This window comes from Camarhynchus parvulus, chromosome 1A (genome assembly GCF_901933205.1).
Source record: "Camarhynchus parvulus chromosome 1A, STF_HiC, whole genome shotgun sequence".
NCBI lineage: Eukaryota > Metazoa > Chordata > Aves > Passeriformes > Thraupidae > Camarhynchus > Camarhynchus parvulus.
Window position 1 is genome coordinate 56,110,358 of NC_044586.1, and position 14,796 is coordinate 56,125,153.

At 43.1% G+C, this 14,796-nt stretch overlaps 1 protein-coding gene across 3 annotated transcripts in view; it reads left to right on the top strand.

The window, feature by feature from the left end:
- The first annotated feature begins 235 nt into the window (after positions 1-235).
- Positions 236-14,796, top strand: part of LAMB4 (laminin subunit beta 4) — a 43,747-nt gene continuing 29,186 nt past the window's right edge. Inside the window, exons 1-12 of one of the 3 annotated variants that reach the window (XM_030960414.1) lie at positions 236-324; positions 1,911-1,973; positions 3,182-3,339; positions 6,366-6,501; positions 8,124-8,197; positions 8,822-9,010; positions 9,159-9,222; positions 9,765-9,979; positions 11,055-11,175; positions 11,814-12,002; positions 13,686-13,865; positions 14,564-14,673. In XM_030960414.1, the coding sequence (XP_030816274.1) occupies positions 1,940-1,973; positions 3,182-3,339; positions 6,366-6,501; positions 8,124-8,197; positions 8,822-9,010; positions 9,159-9,222; positions 9,765-9,979; positions 11,055-11,175; positions 11,814-12,002; positions 13,686-13,865; positions 14,564-14,673 (1,470 nt within the window). In that variant the 5' untranslated portion in view covers positions 236-324; positions 1,911-1,939. Of the gene's footprint in view, positions 398-1,910; positions 1,974-3,181; positions 3,340-6,365; positions 6,502-8,123; positions 8,198-8,821; positions 9,011-9,158; positions 9,223-9,764; positions 9,980-11,054; positions 11,176-11,813; positions 12,003-13,685; positions 13,866-14,563; positions 14,674-14,796 lie in introns of all 3 variants that reach the window. The other 2 variants (XM_030960413.1, XM_030960415.1) reach the window with 2 other exon arrangements.

A 14,796-nucleotide genomic window follows, 5' to 3' on the forward strand; every position in this document is an offset into this window, starting at 1 on the left:
ACTAGATTTCCGATGCTAACTAGTTATAAAGACTTTGATATTTTATTTCAAACCAGACCAACTGAACAGATGTTTAATTAAACAACAGACAAGGTGTTGTTTGTCAGCACTTTAAGAATCCCAGCCTTCTGTTTTCACTTGCATGAACTTTTTCTGCCATGAACTTAACCTGTCACAATTGTCTTTCTGTGAATATATTTGCTGATGCCAGAAGCAGAAGGAGTTCACAAATCAAGCTTTTGACAGGTTGCAGGCTGGGTCTCATTCTCACCTACACCTTGGTGCCTCAGGGGACGTGCTGTCTTCTCCAGTCGAAGTGCACAGGTATGCCTTTGCTTGCTTCCCTCACTCAGCTCTGTTCATTCCCAGCTGAGACACTTGGCTGCCTGAAACCCAGGTAAGACCTCTTCAATATTTAATTTTCCTGTTAAGCATGGAACCAAAATTAGTTGGGGCTTTTCTAGTCCTTGTTTGTTCATTAAAGGGAGCGAGGTTTAGAGAGTATCTCTTGTGTTACATGTCGCAGTGTTAGGATAGGGATTGGATGTGTAACTGCCAAGATTGCTCACCATGGGCACGTGTATTTCACTACAGTGCTGTGGCAGTCGTTGCAGATTAATCATCTCTGAGTCTGCCCATTATTCTGACAGAGTATAAAATTTGAAGTCCAACACAGGGGGAAAATATTTGCTCAGTTTTGCCTCGGACAGTGGATCTGTGGCCGGGTCTCTCTGTAGCCAGGCACAGCTGCATGGATGCTCACCAGCATCATCTCCCTGTCACATGCCAGGCTCTTTGTGGTTGTGGCAGGTGAGAGCAGCTGCGGCAGAATGAAAGCCTGGTGACCCTTGCTAGCTTTTCCTGTCTCTACTGCAGAGGTACTCATCTAGTACAGCTGTTGTGTCGTGTGCTGCATGGAGCTGGGTGCACCAAGCCCACATGGAGCCTGTAACCCCTGAAGTGCTTTTGTTTATGTTCCCACTACTCCGGGGCTGTATTTCATTTAAGCTCACCCAGTGCAGTGATGGTTGTGTGAGGGTGAGGAACAAGAACACAGCTGAGAAGTGGTGCTTGGGGCATGCTCATACAGGGATGCCCCAGCAGCTGGAACTGTTTCAGGGTGAACCAGCCTCACTGCTTCCTCTACAGGTGGAGAAAGAGGTGGAAGATGCAAAGATGGGGGCAGGTTTGGTTTGGGAGTTCTACTTGGTGGCAGGATACTGGATTATCTTTTATACCCATGGCTGCCTTTTGTTTTTCCAGCAGTTTTGTGTTGGCAAGTCTCACTTTCTTCTGGTAAATAGGAAGAGGAAGGATGCCATGATGCCACAATCAACCTTTCTTGGACTCATGCTGATTTTCCCCTGTACAAGTTTTTTGCACTGATGCTGACATTACCTGGTTTTCTTCACTAAACATTAAGATGCACTTACATCAGATCTCTGACAAAATTCATAGTATCTGACATCAAGCATTTCTCAGTGGCATCTTCATTAGGACCTCCGACTATCTTTTAAATTAATTAAAACAAACTAGAACCTCCGGAGACAGAGGTAGAGCTCTGCAAACACTCTGCTGAATCCACTTAGAATTAAGGGGTTTTTAATTTGAATACTACAGTATTTTAGCTGATAGCATTCTGGTTATATTTTATACTAAGTGTGAATATGTTTTCAAGGTCTTCTCTGGAAGCCTTTGTGAAGTGCTTCTCTGCTTTCATTCCAGTTTCAGTGCTGAGGTTTACATCATGAGATTTTTTTTTTTTCTACAACTAAATCAAAGCCAAGGTTTCCTTTTGGTCTTTATATTTTTATTACCTCTCTGTCACTTCACTAAAGGCTGGTTCTGGGTACACCTGTGTGCCCTGGTGAGCGAGAGCACCAAGTGATGGACCAGTTTTTCTCTTGCAGCAGTACCAGTGAGAGTTTGATGGGAAGGCATGAGGCTGGGGCTGGCCATCCTGTTACACCTCAGTAAGTACAGATGCTACAGTGACTCAGGCCAATTTTGAAATATTATCATGTGATTTACACACCTTTCCAAGATTTTGTTAAAGCACTTTTAAGAAAGAGAAACATGGGACAGTGAATCCTTATTCCCCACTCTCCTGCCAGTGAGGGACCTATGAGATTTGATATCTTCAAGTACAAAGAAAACATACATATGTTGTAATTGAGTCTAATTCAGGTCCTGAAAGGGGCAATCAACATCTGCTAATGAATAATCAGCATGGATTTGTATAACTAAAAAGAACAGGCTGACTAAACATAGGCACTGCTTTACATCTGAAGAGTCAAGTGTCACTCATCATCTGAATTATACCCTGAGCCATAGACTGAAATTTGGCTATAAAATGCCATATTTTCACTGTGGTAGTTGTATTTCTAGTGTTCTGTGGGATCTTCAAGTATCAGTTGTAGGGGTTTTTTAACTGCACCTTTTCTAACAAGTTGAGCCAAGTAGAGCTGAATGGATATAGCCTCCAAGGTACCCATTCCTTTGCAGAGTTTCAGGATAGAACTTGTTTAAAAGGAAAAGCCCTGTAAGGGAAGTCTTAATATAATAGAGAAGATACTGAAAGTTCTTTCAGGCAAAACAAAGAAAAAGTCCTGCAATTATTAAGATAATTCAGAATTACTCTTTTAATTTATCAATTACACTTCATGGGGTCTGACAGGGTTCTGACACTGGACTAGGGATTAATTGCAAATTAAAAGAAAATCTGGGGGACCCCTGATATCAATCCTGGTCTTATTTCCACCATTATAACTTGGAACAGTTATTCCAACAGAAATAAGTGGAAGTAATTCAAATCTGTCTTTATTCACAGAGTCAATTGAAATGCTTTTTTGTAGGATTGCTGGTAATGGGTATGTCAGGGTGGGAAGCATAATGAATTATTGCTCATGGCACATTACCTTTCAGTAAAAATGCCAATGTGTTGAAAATTTAAGTTTTAGCATAGATTTGTAATAGGCTAGCTATATTTTTTTATTATTATTTTGCAACTGGTGTGTTTATTACTGAAGTTCTTCAAAAAATGTATAACTAAGGACAAAAGGAGTACAGGCAAAGGATAATTGAGTTTTCTGCTTTTGTTGGGATTTAACTGACTTTGTCTGGAGAATACTGCTGGTTACACAAAACAATTTAATCTTTCTTTGATCTTCTGTTTGCTCAGTGCTGATAAGGCCCCAGCATGCACAGCATGACTGTGGGGCTGGGTCCTGCCACCCAGCCCTTGGGGACCTCCTCCAGGGCCGCAGCAAGCAACTGACAGCCTCGTCAACCTGTGGGATGAGCAGCCCTCAGAAGTACTGCATTATAGGCTACCTGGAGGTTGGTTTGCTCTTTCTTTTTTAATAAACTGAGCTCCTCTTACTAACCATATCCTCACTCTTCCTACTAACCTTATTCTCATCTGTATAGGGAATTTGCCCAGACTAGGAAGTGCCTGTGGGAGTTATCGGAATAATTACCAGACAGTGTGACACTAAGTCTGGTGGAAGGCTGTGCCTCCCTGCAGCACATATGGAGGGTTTGGCAGCAAACAGCCTCCACAGGGATGTGTGTCTTCTCAAGGGGGAGAAACATCCCTGAGATGCACAGGGATTGAGCACAGGGATTTCTGAAGGAGCTTTGCTCTGCAAGTCCTCTTCCCACTCAGGCCGCAGAGGTGAAGCCCATGGTCTGTGTGTGTGAGAGGGGTCCCACAGGCTGCAGGACCTTCTCCAGAGGACATGTCCATATGGTGTTGAGACCTGAGGCAGCCTGTTAAGAGATTCACACCATACACTCTCCTCTCTTTTGATCTGAAATGAGGCCAGTGTTGCTGAGAGCAGAAAGCTGCCTCTGAAAAGGGCAGACGTAATGCTGTGGTCCAGGCTTTGGCCGTGTGGGTGGGTCAGCAGATCCAAAATGTGGCTGACCAGAGGGATGCCTCTCGCTCCCTGGCTGCAGTGAGGAGGGGGAACCACGGGGTATATGGAAGGTGTGCAGAAATGAGGATTCCCCTGTTGTACATCCTGGAGGACTTGGCCCCAATGAGCTAATGAATTGTCACAAAGAGAAATATTGTCACTAAATAACAGCCTAGGCTAAAGAGGAAGTTAAAGTACAGCTTTATTTATAAGCAATTGAAAATAATTACAATTTATGACCTTCTAGCTTAATGTTGTGACACATTTGCAGAGTAAAGTATGGACATGGAACCAAGCACTGCTCCCAGTTGCACATTGTATCCACAGTTTCCTGAAAAATGTAAATATCTCTTTCCTTTGCTAAAATAGCCTGAATTTTCTGGTCCTAAAGCTGGATGATTGCCTTTTATTCTTGCTTTTTAGGAGAAGATCAAAAAGCAATAAAAAAAATTAATCTGTTCACTTGTCTGTACTTATCCTTTGAATTATGTAAATACAGACTCATGAAAAGGAGCAGCTGTTCTGCAATAATCCCTGTGATTTAATGCTGCTTCAACATATCTTGACCCCTGGTGGCTGTCTCCTGAAGAGGGTGAAAATCACAAACTCTGCTGCTTTGCAGAGCTTGAGAGAGAGAGACCCTTTGTCAATGTGTTCTGTTCCTTATTAGTTTGCCTTAAATGTCTTGTGCACCTACAGTGCATCAGAGTGCCACCTCACTTCCAATCCGCTTTCTCACTAGCACATTTTGAATTCTTTGCTGGAGGCAGACCAGGAAGTTTTGCATCTTACATCTTGTAAGCCAAAGTTCTTCCTCTCCTCTCCTGATGACCTGTGGCAGATTTCTTAAGAGCAAACCTTACTCATGAAAGCGGTTATTAGTCAATGTAGCAAGCTACCAAGAGCCAGGATTTAGCTGGGATTCAGATGGGGAAAAAATAAAATTCAACTGCTTTGTGTTTGGATAGCAGCACTACAAGTAATTTTTACTCTTTAATATGTCTTACTGTTTTTAAAATGTAGGTTAAGTGGGTTTTAGCTCAATGATTGGATTTACTACTTACATATGTTTTGAAAGGAAAAGACAGGGCACTCAGTGTTGAGGAGAGTATAAAGCTGTGCAATTCAGAGGCAAATAGGATCTGCCAGAAATGGACATATACATGCTTGTCCTTTGGAGTAGATTTTTATGGAGCAACCTTAAACATAAGTTGCCCCAAAGTCATATTGTATGTCTATAAAAACCAGAGTATGAGTGTGCACAGTCCTTCCAACTGCTTCAACAACCTGAGCTCTCCTTACCAGAGCTTTGTGAAATGAGGTGACAGAGTATTTTTTTTTTAATTTCTCACTCAACTTCTAAAATGTGCATTCATACATTTGTCAAGTGTAGTATAGAATGACTGAATATAATACATAATTACCATGGTTAAAATACATTAACTATACCTGTAAATCTATATATCTTCATTTATTTGAATGCAAATAATTCCCAGGTGATTTCATAATGCAAAGATGTTAAAACCATTCCCAATTCTTTGTGGATCCCGAGTGTGCTACTCATCCCCTTCTGGGTCATTCCAGTCTCCCAGCCATGGGCACTGAACTCATTCCTCCTCCTTCAGTTCCCTCTGGGGTGCTGTGTCATCCCCTGTTGCTCCTGCCACTGTCCCCACCAGCCAGGCACACAGCTTGGGCATCACCTTTGCTGTGGCTTATTCCTGCATCCTCGCACTATGCTCTCCCCAAATCTCCTGGAGTCAGTCTGTGCAGTGCATCCACCCCTGCCCACCCTGCTGAACACAGGACCCTGCTGGCTGTGACGGCTGCTCAGGCTCTCCACATGGCCCAGCACAGGCCATCTCCCAGCCCAGCATGTTAACCTTGTCACCTCTTCGTGCTCTACCACTCAATCCCCATCTTATCACCTTAAACACAACCTCCTTGCCCTCACTATCAAAGCCTCACATTCAGAACTGAGATATCAGTTAACCATAACTACCTTCATCTTCTGCTTGTAGCATTTTCAAACAAGACCCTTGTATCCTTTTGATATCCTGATTTTCCTCCTTGGCATTGGTTTAAAACTTTCCCAGTCCCCCTACACTTCAAAAGACACTGACAGTGGTCAGGGTGGTGGTGTCATCCCAAATCAACTACTTACCTTGTACCTGGTCTTACTGACATCCCTTCTCCACAATTGAAAAAGTTTAATTTTTATAGAGTACCTGGGGAAGACCATGACCAACCCTTACTATGTGCATGCTTCGTGCATATGATGGTTCTCTTGGGCTTGTATATGAAAAGCCTGAGTGATTAAAAGCACAGGCATCCAAAGCAGCAAGACAGGTTCAAGCCTTGCAATGGCATAAATATATGTACATCCAACTAATTTTTAGTGAAGAATCCATATTAAGCTTTTATTCTGCTCATTTTGCTTTCCAGGCTGAAGAGAAGTGCTTTGTCTGTGATTCCAGGTACCCATATAATCCCTATACCCAGCACAACAGTCACACGGTAGAAAATGTTATCACAACGTTTGAGCCTGAAAGGAAAAAGAAGTGGTGGCAGTCAGAAAATGGTAAGTTCCTTACAGAAAATATTACTGCAAGGTGTTACTGTGGGATTTCTCTATGTAATTGGCTTTCACAAAGATGCCTTCATGAAGAGATGAATAAAAACATGCATCTCTTCTTTGATTACGTAATACTGAGTGATTTAAACTCGTTTATTTGTGTAGCAAGAGAAGATTTCAGGAAGTCTGTGTTTCTATGGACAAGTTTTAAACTCACCCCCTCCAACAGCTGACCAGAGGATGTGTGGCAATGCTGGGTTATACATGACAGCCATACGTTTTCCACAGAGTGTCTGCCCTGACAGAGAATTTTCATCTGGGGCAAAATATACATTTGCCTACAGATGTAATGTAAAGACATTCTGTAAAACACAAATACCCATTTAAAAATTATTTTTAAAGAACTAATAATTTAGAAAAAAAAAATAAATAGAGCCTGGCTATCAGCTCCCTTATTCTGATATTCCTAAGTTCCTTTTCTGCAGGGCTGTTCTTGATCCATTCATCCCCCAGCTTGTATTGATTCTGGGGATTGTTCTAACCCAGGTGCAGCACCTTGCACCTGGCCTTGACAAATCTCATCAGATTCCCATGGGCCCACATCTCAAGCTTTTCCAGGTCCTTCTGGATGGTCACTGGTCCTTCACATGTGTCAACAGCACCACTAGGCTTGGTGTCCTCTGCAACTTGCAATCCCAGAATTGAGAAATTGGAGAATTGATGATTCTCCTCTGGGAAGACATGCTAGGAGGACTTAACATTTATTCTGTCTTATTTGACATACAGTGATTATGTGAAAAGCACTTGACTGGTTGGAAATCAAGGCATAGAAAAATAAGATAATATGTTACCTCTATTTTGAGTATCCAACTGAAAATCTATAAGCCTTGTTTTTTCATGGAGTTTAGCAAGGATCTGTCACTGCCTTTGGACACCAGTGCCAATAAAGCTGTGGGTGAGCTGTGAGAGAAGCTTTCCTTGTTCTCTCTTTCTTTCTTCTGGGATGGAGTCTCATGCACAGCCTGGTCAGGAGGAGTCCTGAGATGGTGCATGCAGATGTGAACAATGGGGATACCAGCTGAGCTCCTGGAACTCTCTACAGAGAGTGGTGACCTCTGGAGGTTTTTTCCACATTCGTTGCAGTTTTGGAAGATGTCTGGTGCAGTAGTTCTGGTCATGATAAATTTCACATCTGGAAGTATAGAAGGGTTTAAAAGCTCTGTTTAGCATGAAGAAAACACCTCATTTTATTAGTTCTCTTTTTCTTTCTTAGCAATAAGTAAATTATTTGAATGGATTTTAAAAAACAAACCTAACTGGATATAGAAATATACAAACCCAGAACTCTATCATGACCATCATTTACAGTCTGAATTATGTGAGCAGGACCTTCAGCCACCTCGTGCAGTCTCAGTGACATGCAGCATTGCTGGTGACAGTGGCAGGAAGGCAGCACATTGTATTGCCCCAGAGAGAGAGGTCCAGCTGCACAGGTTTGTGCCCAGGGGATGCCCTAAAGGGTCTAGCTGTTCTGCTGGAAAAGGCATCTTTAAATCCTCCATGGGAAAACTGTCTCAGCAACCCCTTCAATGTACACATTGTGCACTTCATTTTCATTCTCTTTTCAGGCATTGACCATGTCAGCATTAGATTGGACCTAGAAACTTTATTCCAATTCAGCCATCTTATCCTGACCTTTAAGGTACATCTTTTACCAGAGCTTTTATGTAATATTATACACTAATTAACCACAGGAATAAATTGCTTAGAGAGGCAATGAAAGCTCCATCTTTAGAGGTTTGTAAGGACAGGTTAGATAAACACCTGTCAAGTATGGTTAAATTATAGTTGATCCTGCCTTAGGGGAGGAGGATAGACTGAACAGCTTCCTATTTGTGTGCCTTCTGAACCTATTTTCTATAAATCCAAAAATTAAAACTGAAAAAATACTTTGCAAAATTACACTCTAAAAATGTAGGACATATGTGAACTGCAGTTGCTCTTTCAATCTAGTTCAGTTCATGCATACCAATTATGATCCAGATGATTACAAATTTTTTTTGTACTAAATTCCTAATTGTTATGGTAAATTTCCTTACTTAGAAAGTAATCACATATCTATATGAAATGTTACCTTTTCCCTTTGCTAGAGAGAGGTTCTAATGAGCTTTTTCAGAGACTCTTGTAAGCATCACAATACTTGTAATGAACCTATAAACTCTCAAATACAAAATTTTAGCATCCTCCAAAGAGGAATATCAATGTAACAACCCCTGAGGTGTCTTGTTAATGCCTGCTTAGGGAATTCTTGGAATGTTTCTTGCAGACATTTCGGCCTGCAGCAATGCTTGTTGAGCGCTCTACTGATTTTGGTCAGACCTGGAAAGTGTTTAGATATTTTGCACATGATTGTGCAGCTTCTTTCCCCAACATTTCTACTGGTCCAGCAAAAAGTGTTGGAGATGTTGTTTGTGATTCAAGATATTCAGACATCGAGCCCTCCACTGAAGGCGAGGTACTGTCAAGTGTCTGTTTGTATGAGTTCAAATCTTTTGTGGAACTGAAGGTCTCTTTTCTGTGTTTGCTAAAAGCAGAGGCCTGTCCTTTGATCCCTTTGGTGGCTGCTTATCCCATCTCTAGAGCTTTATTGATTTGTTTTGCAGGTTGTTTTAAAAGCTTTGGATCCCAGCTTTGAAATAGAAAATCCATATGTGCCATATATCCAAGGTATGGACACAACATATTTTGTCCAGAGACACTTTGCTGGTATTGTTTGTTTTGTACACTTAAAGGGTCAACAGCTCATCTGGTGTAAGTTAATGATGTTGAAAATTAGCTACCTAAAGATCTTAGGGACACATTGTACTAATAAATTAAATGGGCTGGTCTTGTTCTCTAGTCCTGGGGGCAAACAGCAAAGCTCTGCAGAGCATATCCATGAAGCTAAACTTCTTTCTCTCTGGATTCAGGCCCAATCCACACTGCTTTCTGAGAGCAGTCCCAGAGGTACACATGAAGCCATGAAGGCAATGGCTGGGAAAGTGCAGAGCCATACCAAGTAGGATGATAACACTTGTGCAGCTGTGTGTCAGGAGTGGGTCCCTGCACTGCACTGCCACTGGAGGCATTACTGATCTTGGCCAATATTGGATCATTTTCATAATTTCTTCACTATAGGAAAATTCTTGGATGACTGATTCAAGCTGAAGATTTCATACTGTTCATTTTAGCCTGAACTTGGGCTCCTGATCGCTCTTCTTTCCTTCCAGATCTCATTACATTGACAAACTTAAGGATCAATTTTACTAAACTCCACACCCTTGGAGATGCTCTGCTTGGGAGGAGGCACAGTGATCCCCTTGAGAAGTACTACTATGCCATCTATGAGATGGTTGTGAGGGGCAGCTGCTTTTGCAATGGCCATGCCAGCCAGTGTGATTCCATGCAGAACCTGCGGGGAGATGTTTTCCATCAGTCCGGGATGGTGCGTCCTTAATGCTGTCTCCACAAAGGGGAGTCTCAGCTGGTGTTTTGTGAGAAGGAAGAGATGGAGGGAGGGAGCTGAAGGAAGATCTCTGATAATCTTTGGATTGGCCATTTGCAATTGCTGGTTGTTATGTTTCAATGCAGACTCTTCCTTTAAAACCCGGGGTTGAAATGCACAGAAGCTGTCTTTGTTGGCACTACTGTGGTGTTTCAAAAGCAACTGGGACAAGACATGTTGATAATAGCAGCAGAATTCCAGATCTGTAATGGTGCAAATGTAATGCAGTAAGTAGCCTATGGCATGTGCAGACTTGAATGGCCACTTGTTGGGTGCATTCCATACTCCAGCTGGGCTTGGAGGCTCTGCAGCGGGAGAGGAGGCATTGGCACAAAGAATAGTTGATAATGCAAAGCTAACCCATGAAAAATTGATCATTAAAAATTCCAGTAATGTGATTGCAAGTTTTTTCCCTCTAGGAACAAGAGTTTTTTCTCCTGGAAAATATGTATCACAATATGAAGACATATAGGGAGAGAGAGAAATAATCTAAAATGTTGATGTTTCCTTTGATATCTCTATAAGTAATTTTTATTACAAATTTTTTTTTTTGTAATATTTATTACAAATAAGTAATGTGGCTCCACGCCTTTAAAACTATTTGGTTAATGTTTGGAGGTATTCTCCAGATCTTTTACTGAAATAATTGAAAATTATGTCAGCTGAGGGAGCCAAAGAGCTTCAAATTTTCCTGATCTTGCTGACATACCTTAAGCAAATATCTCTCCTCTCCTCTCCTCTCCTCTCCTCTCCTCTCCTCTCCTCTCCTCTCCTCTCCTCTCCTCTCCTCTCCTCTCCTCTCCTCTCCTCTCTCCTCTCTTCTCCTCTCTCTCCTCTCCTCTCCTCTCCTCTCCTCTCCTCTCCTCTCCTCTCCTCTCCTCTCCTCTTCTCCTCTCCTCTCCTCTCCTCTCCTCTCCTCTCCTCTCCTCTCCTCTCCTCTCCTCTCCTCTCCTCTCCTCTCTCTCCTCTCCTTTTTTTGTCACCTTATCTGCTCTCTGTTCTCACCACATTACAGGTCCATGGGAGATGTGTCTGCCACCATAACACTGAAGGTTTCTCTTGTGAAAGATGTAAAGATTTCTACAATGATGCTCCCTGGAGGCCAGCTGAAGGGACACAAGATAATGCTTGCAAACGTAACTCAAACATGATATTTTCCTTTTTAATAACCAGGAGTGGATGTAGCACAGTCCTAGTCTAATCCATAAGGGGATGGCCAGGTTTCTGGGAGGGAGACTTTTTCATGCCTCATCCAGAAAAACAGATTCCTGCATCCACAGGTGCTGTGTTATCCTGCAAGAGGAAGAGCTGTTTCATGTTCTTATTCTTCGTACAGAAAAAAAAAAACAATAAAGAGGGGAAAAAGCAGCTAATGCAAAAAAGATCATTTATTGGTTTGCACAGTGTTTTTCATGTGAGTGAAGGAACTTAGACAAGGCTAAATTATTCCTTTCCACAATAATGAGTAATGCAGTATACACAAGAATAATATATTAGGATCTGTAACAAATATTCAGCTAGAGATTTCTTCAGCAGAGAAGTATTCTCCACTGCATATCAGGCACACTCACCTGCATTTCCAAGTTTAGGATACAGTTCTGTCTGAGGACTCCATTTTTTTCCCCCAGCTGTAAGACACAAGGCCTGGGAATAATCTTGCTGGGCACTGGAATCATACAAGTAACCAGTAACCCTGTGTTAATTGTAGACACCAATGTGGCCAGAGCACAGCATTTCCATGGTGTGAAACATCCCCTGTTTGCTTTGGTTTCAGGTTGTAACTGCAACAGCCACTCCAGCAGGTGCCACTTTGACATGGCTGTGTACCAGGCCAGCGGTGGGGTCAGCGGAGGCGTTTGTGAGGACTGCCAGGACAACACCACCGGCCAGCACTGCGACACCTGCAAACCTTCCTTCTACCAGGATCCGCTCAAAGCCATCTCAGACCCTCGGCCGTGCCTCCGTAAGCTTCCCTTTTAACTGCTGTACGAGTGACTCAAACCACGGCTGTTCTGTTAGTGTTTAGGAACCCATAACCATGGAATGATTGTATGCAGGTGCTTTTATTGAAGAGCTCTGGTGTCAGGGGTACAGACCCAAATCTGACCTGACATGGGTTCGGGATGAACAAGTTGTTATACCCTTATCGTTATATAGCTACATATTAATTATTAAACTTATATTGTTCTATTGTATGCATTGATTTCATCCAAGCATGGATTCTTGTAATTTCCATCAAACCCTCCAAACATAATTTCTCATTATTCTTGTTACAATTAAGCAATAATTATACCCAATTACCAAACAATCATCACATTTAACAATCATATCATTTATCATAGTCATTACATGATTATACAGGTACAGTTTTGCATGATCCAGTGAAGCCTAACATTTTTCCAGGGCCTACCCTAACATTTTCCCAACCTTTCTTTCCAGCTCCCCTGAATATCCCATGATTTTAGAAACATTTTATCCCTATACTATCAGTTCTGGTTCCCTTTGCTCTGAGCCCTATGGCCATCCCCATGATTTAATGTCCACATGGTTGTAAAAATGTTACCAAACCTATAACATCCAAACTGCCCTACTAAGTAGCTACATGCCAGTATGCTCCAACCGGCATTGTGAAAAGAGCTCCATATTCCAGCTCCTTGCTAAACAGAGCTTAGAAATCCAGCAAAGCTATCATTGTTCTTGAATTAGGTCAATATAAATATGAATAGCAGTAGTGATGTTGCTTCAGCGATTACAGAAGAGGCTCCGAAATGATGGGAGGAGTAAATAACTTCTGCTAGATACCTGCCATATGCAAGAAAAATAATCTTTCCAACATGAAAGCTCTTCTTCTGAAAGATGACCTAAATTCATTATTAACATAGGATGGAGAAAACACTCCAAGTATTGTTGCAGTGTGATGCAATTTCCTGTTTTAGCTATCCCAGTCCTTTCCCAGGTGTGGCAATACCTTCTCCCTTCCCCTCCCCTTGGCTCCTGATAAGTGCTGTCCATCAAGCTTGACATTCCAGCAAAGGCGTCGTGTGATTGGCTAAAATTCAAAAGATGCTTCTCAGGCCTGGGGTCATTGGCCTAGCCAAGTGTCACTTGTCCCCTGAGACTCCCCCCCTCCCACCTGATTGGTGCCATACCTGCCCCTTTCCTTCCCCTCCCCCTGAGCTTAAAAGGACACGGAGACCATGCGGTCGACATTCTGTTGGAGCCGTTACCAAGATTCAGAGATCTGTGACCCTGGAATAAAACTCTGGATTAACCCTCCGGCAGAATCCATCTCCTTTTCCTCTTCACCTCGCCTGAAGCCTTTCCATCAGAGGTAAAACCTGAGTTCCTGCTTGCCTGGACTTGTTCCAAGTGCCAGCTGCAACATACAGCCAGCCAAAGGTGTCTCTGAGGTGAAACACCACAGCTGCCGCCTTTGGTCAAGCAGCAAGGGTCAGATGAGCCCAGGCACGTTCCATCCGGTAATATTGGGATAATATTCCAATAGAATATTATTTAATTGTAGCAACTGATTGGCATGAAAAGTCCTTAAGGAGGCAAGGGCAGATCACCAGCAGCTCTGTAATTGCATTTTCATGCTTACATCTACCTGTGCTTTTTTTGTGTGTCTCCCTGACCCTGCCTGCAGCATGCAACTGTGACCCCGCGGGGACCTTGCCCGAGGGCGTGTGCGAGAGCCGCACGGACCCCGCGCTGGGCACGGTGGCGGGGCGCTGCCCCTGCAAGGACAACGTGGAGGGCGCTCGATGCGACAAGTGCAAGGCAAACTACCACGGGCTGAGCAGCAGCGACCCCCTGGGCTGCCAGCGTATGTAAACCCCCCCCGCTAGTCTCCTTTCCAAAGCGTTTTTTGAGGCATGGAGGAAGCTGAATGCACAGATCCACACACTAATGCTCTACTTGAGTCACAAATACCCAGTTGCCTACTGTAATTTAACGTCAACAAAATTCAAGGTTTCTGGTGCAGCATCGAAGACTGAAACAATGCAAAATCACTTTCAGAATGCATAATATAATATAACAGATCAGGCTATTGTTAATAGAAGGGTTATTAAATATGCAACTTAATTGAAAAGGGATATTGAGATGACAGGAGCTGCTGCCTTGCCAAAAGAACTTCCAGCCAAGCATTCCTCTGAGGAAGGCTTGGTGAAAGCACATCCCAGCCCTGCCCAGGTGCACCGTGGTTTGTGAGCACGTTATGCCCACACCAGGTGCTCAGCCACACACAAGGACTGCAGTGCAGATCAGCACACAGCCCCTGGCAAACCACTGCTGAGGCCTTCTGCCAGTGCCTCTGCTCCCCCAGAGAGGCACCCACTGAGGAAATTGTCCATTTCCAAGGGCAGTTTGAGGGGCTGGAGGTTGCTGGGGCACGTTCATCTGCAGAGTGTCTGTGTGGAGGATGGAGACTGCCTATCATGCTGATGCCACAGCTAATGTAAATGCCATTCCTGGGCTGCCACTGGGCCCTGCAGAGGTAACTGCACTTTTCTGTCCCTGCAGCCTGCAATTGCGATCCCTTGGGCACTTTGCCCTTCTCCATCTGTGATCCTGCCACGGGAGAGTGCCTCTGCCAGAGGTTCACCACAGGGCAGCGCTGTGAAAGATGCCTGGTATGTACTCAGTTTTTTTATTTCGCTTCTGCATGTGGTTGTGGAAGTCTCCTCACCCATCTCACACCTTTTCATTGCCAGAAAAGTAAACAATTAGTCAAAATTCAAAATAATTTTATAGCT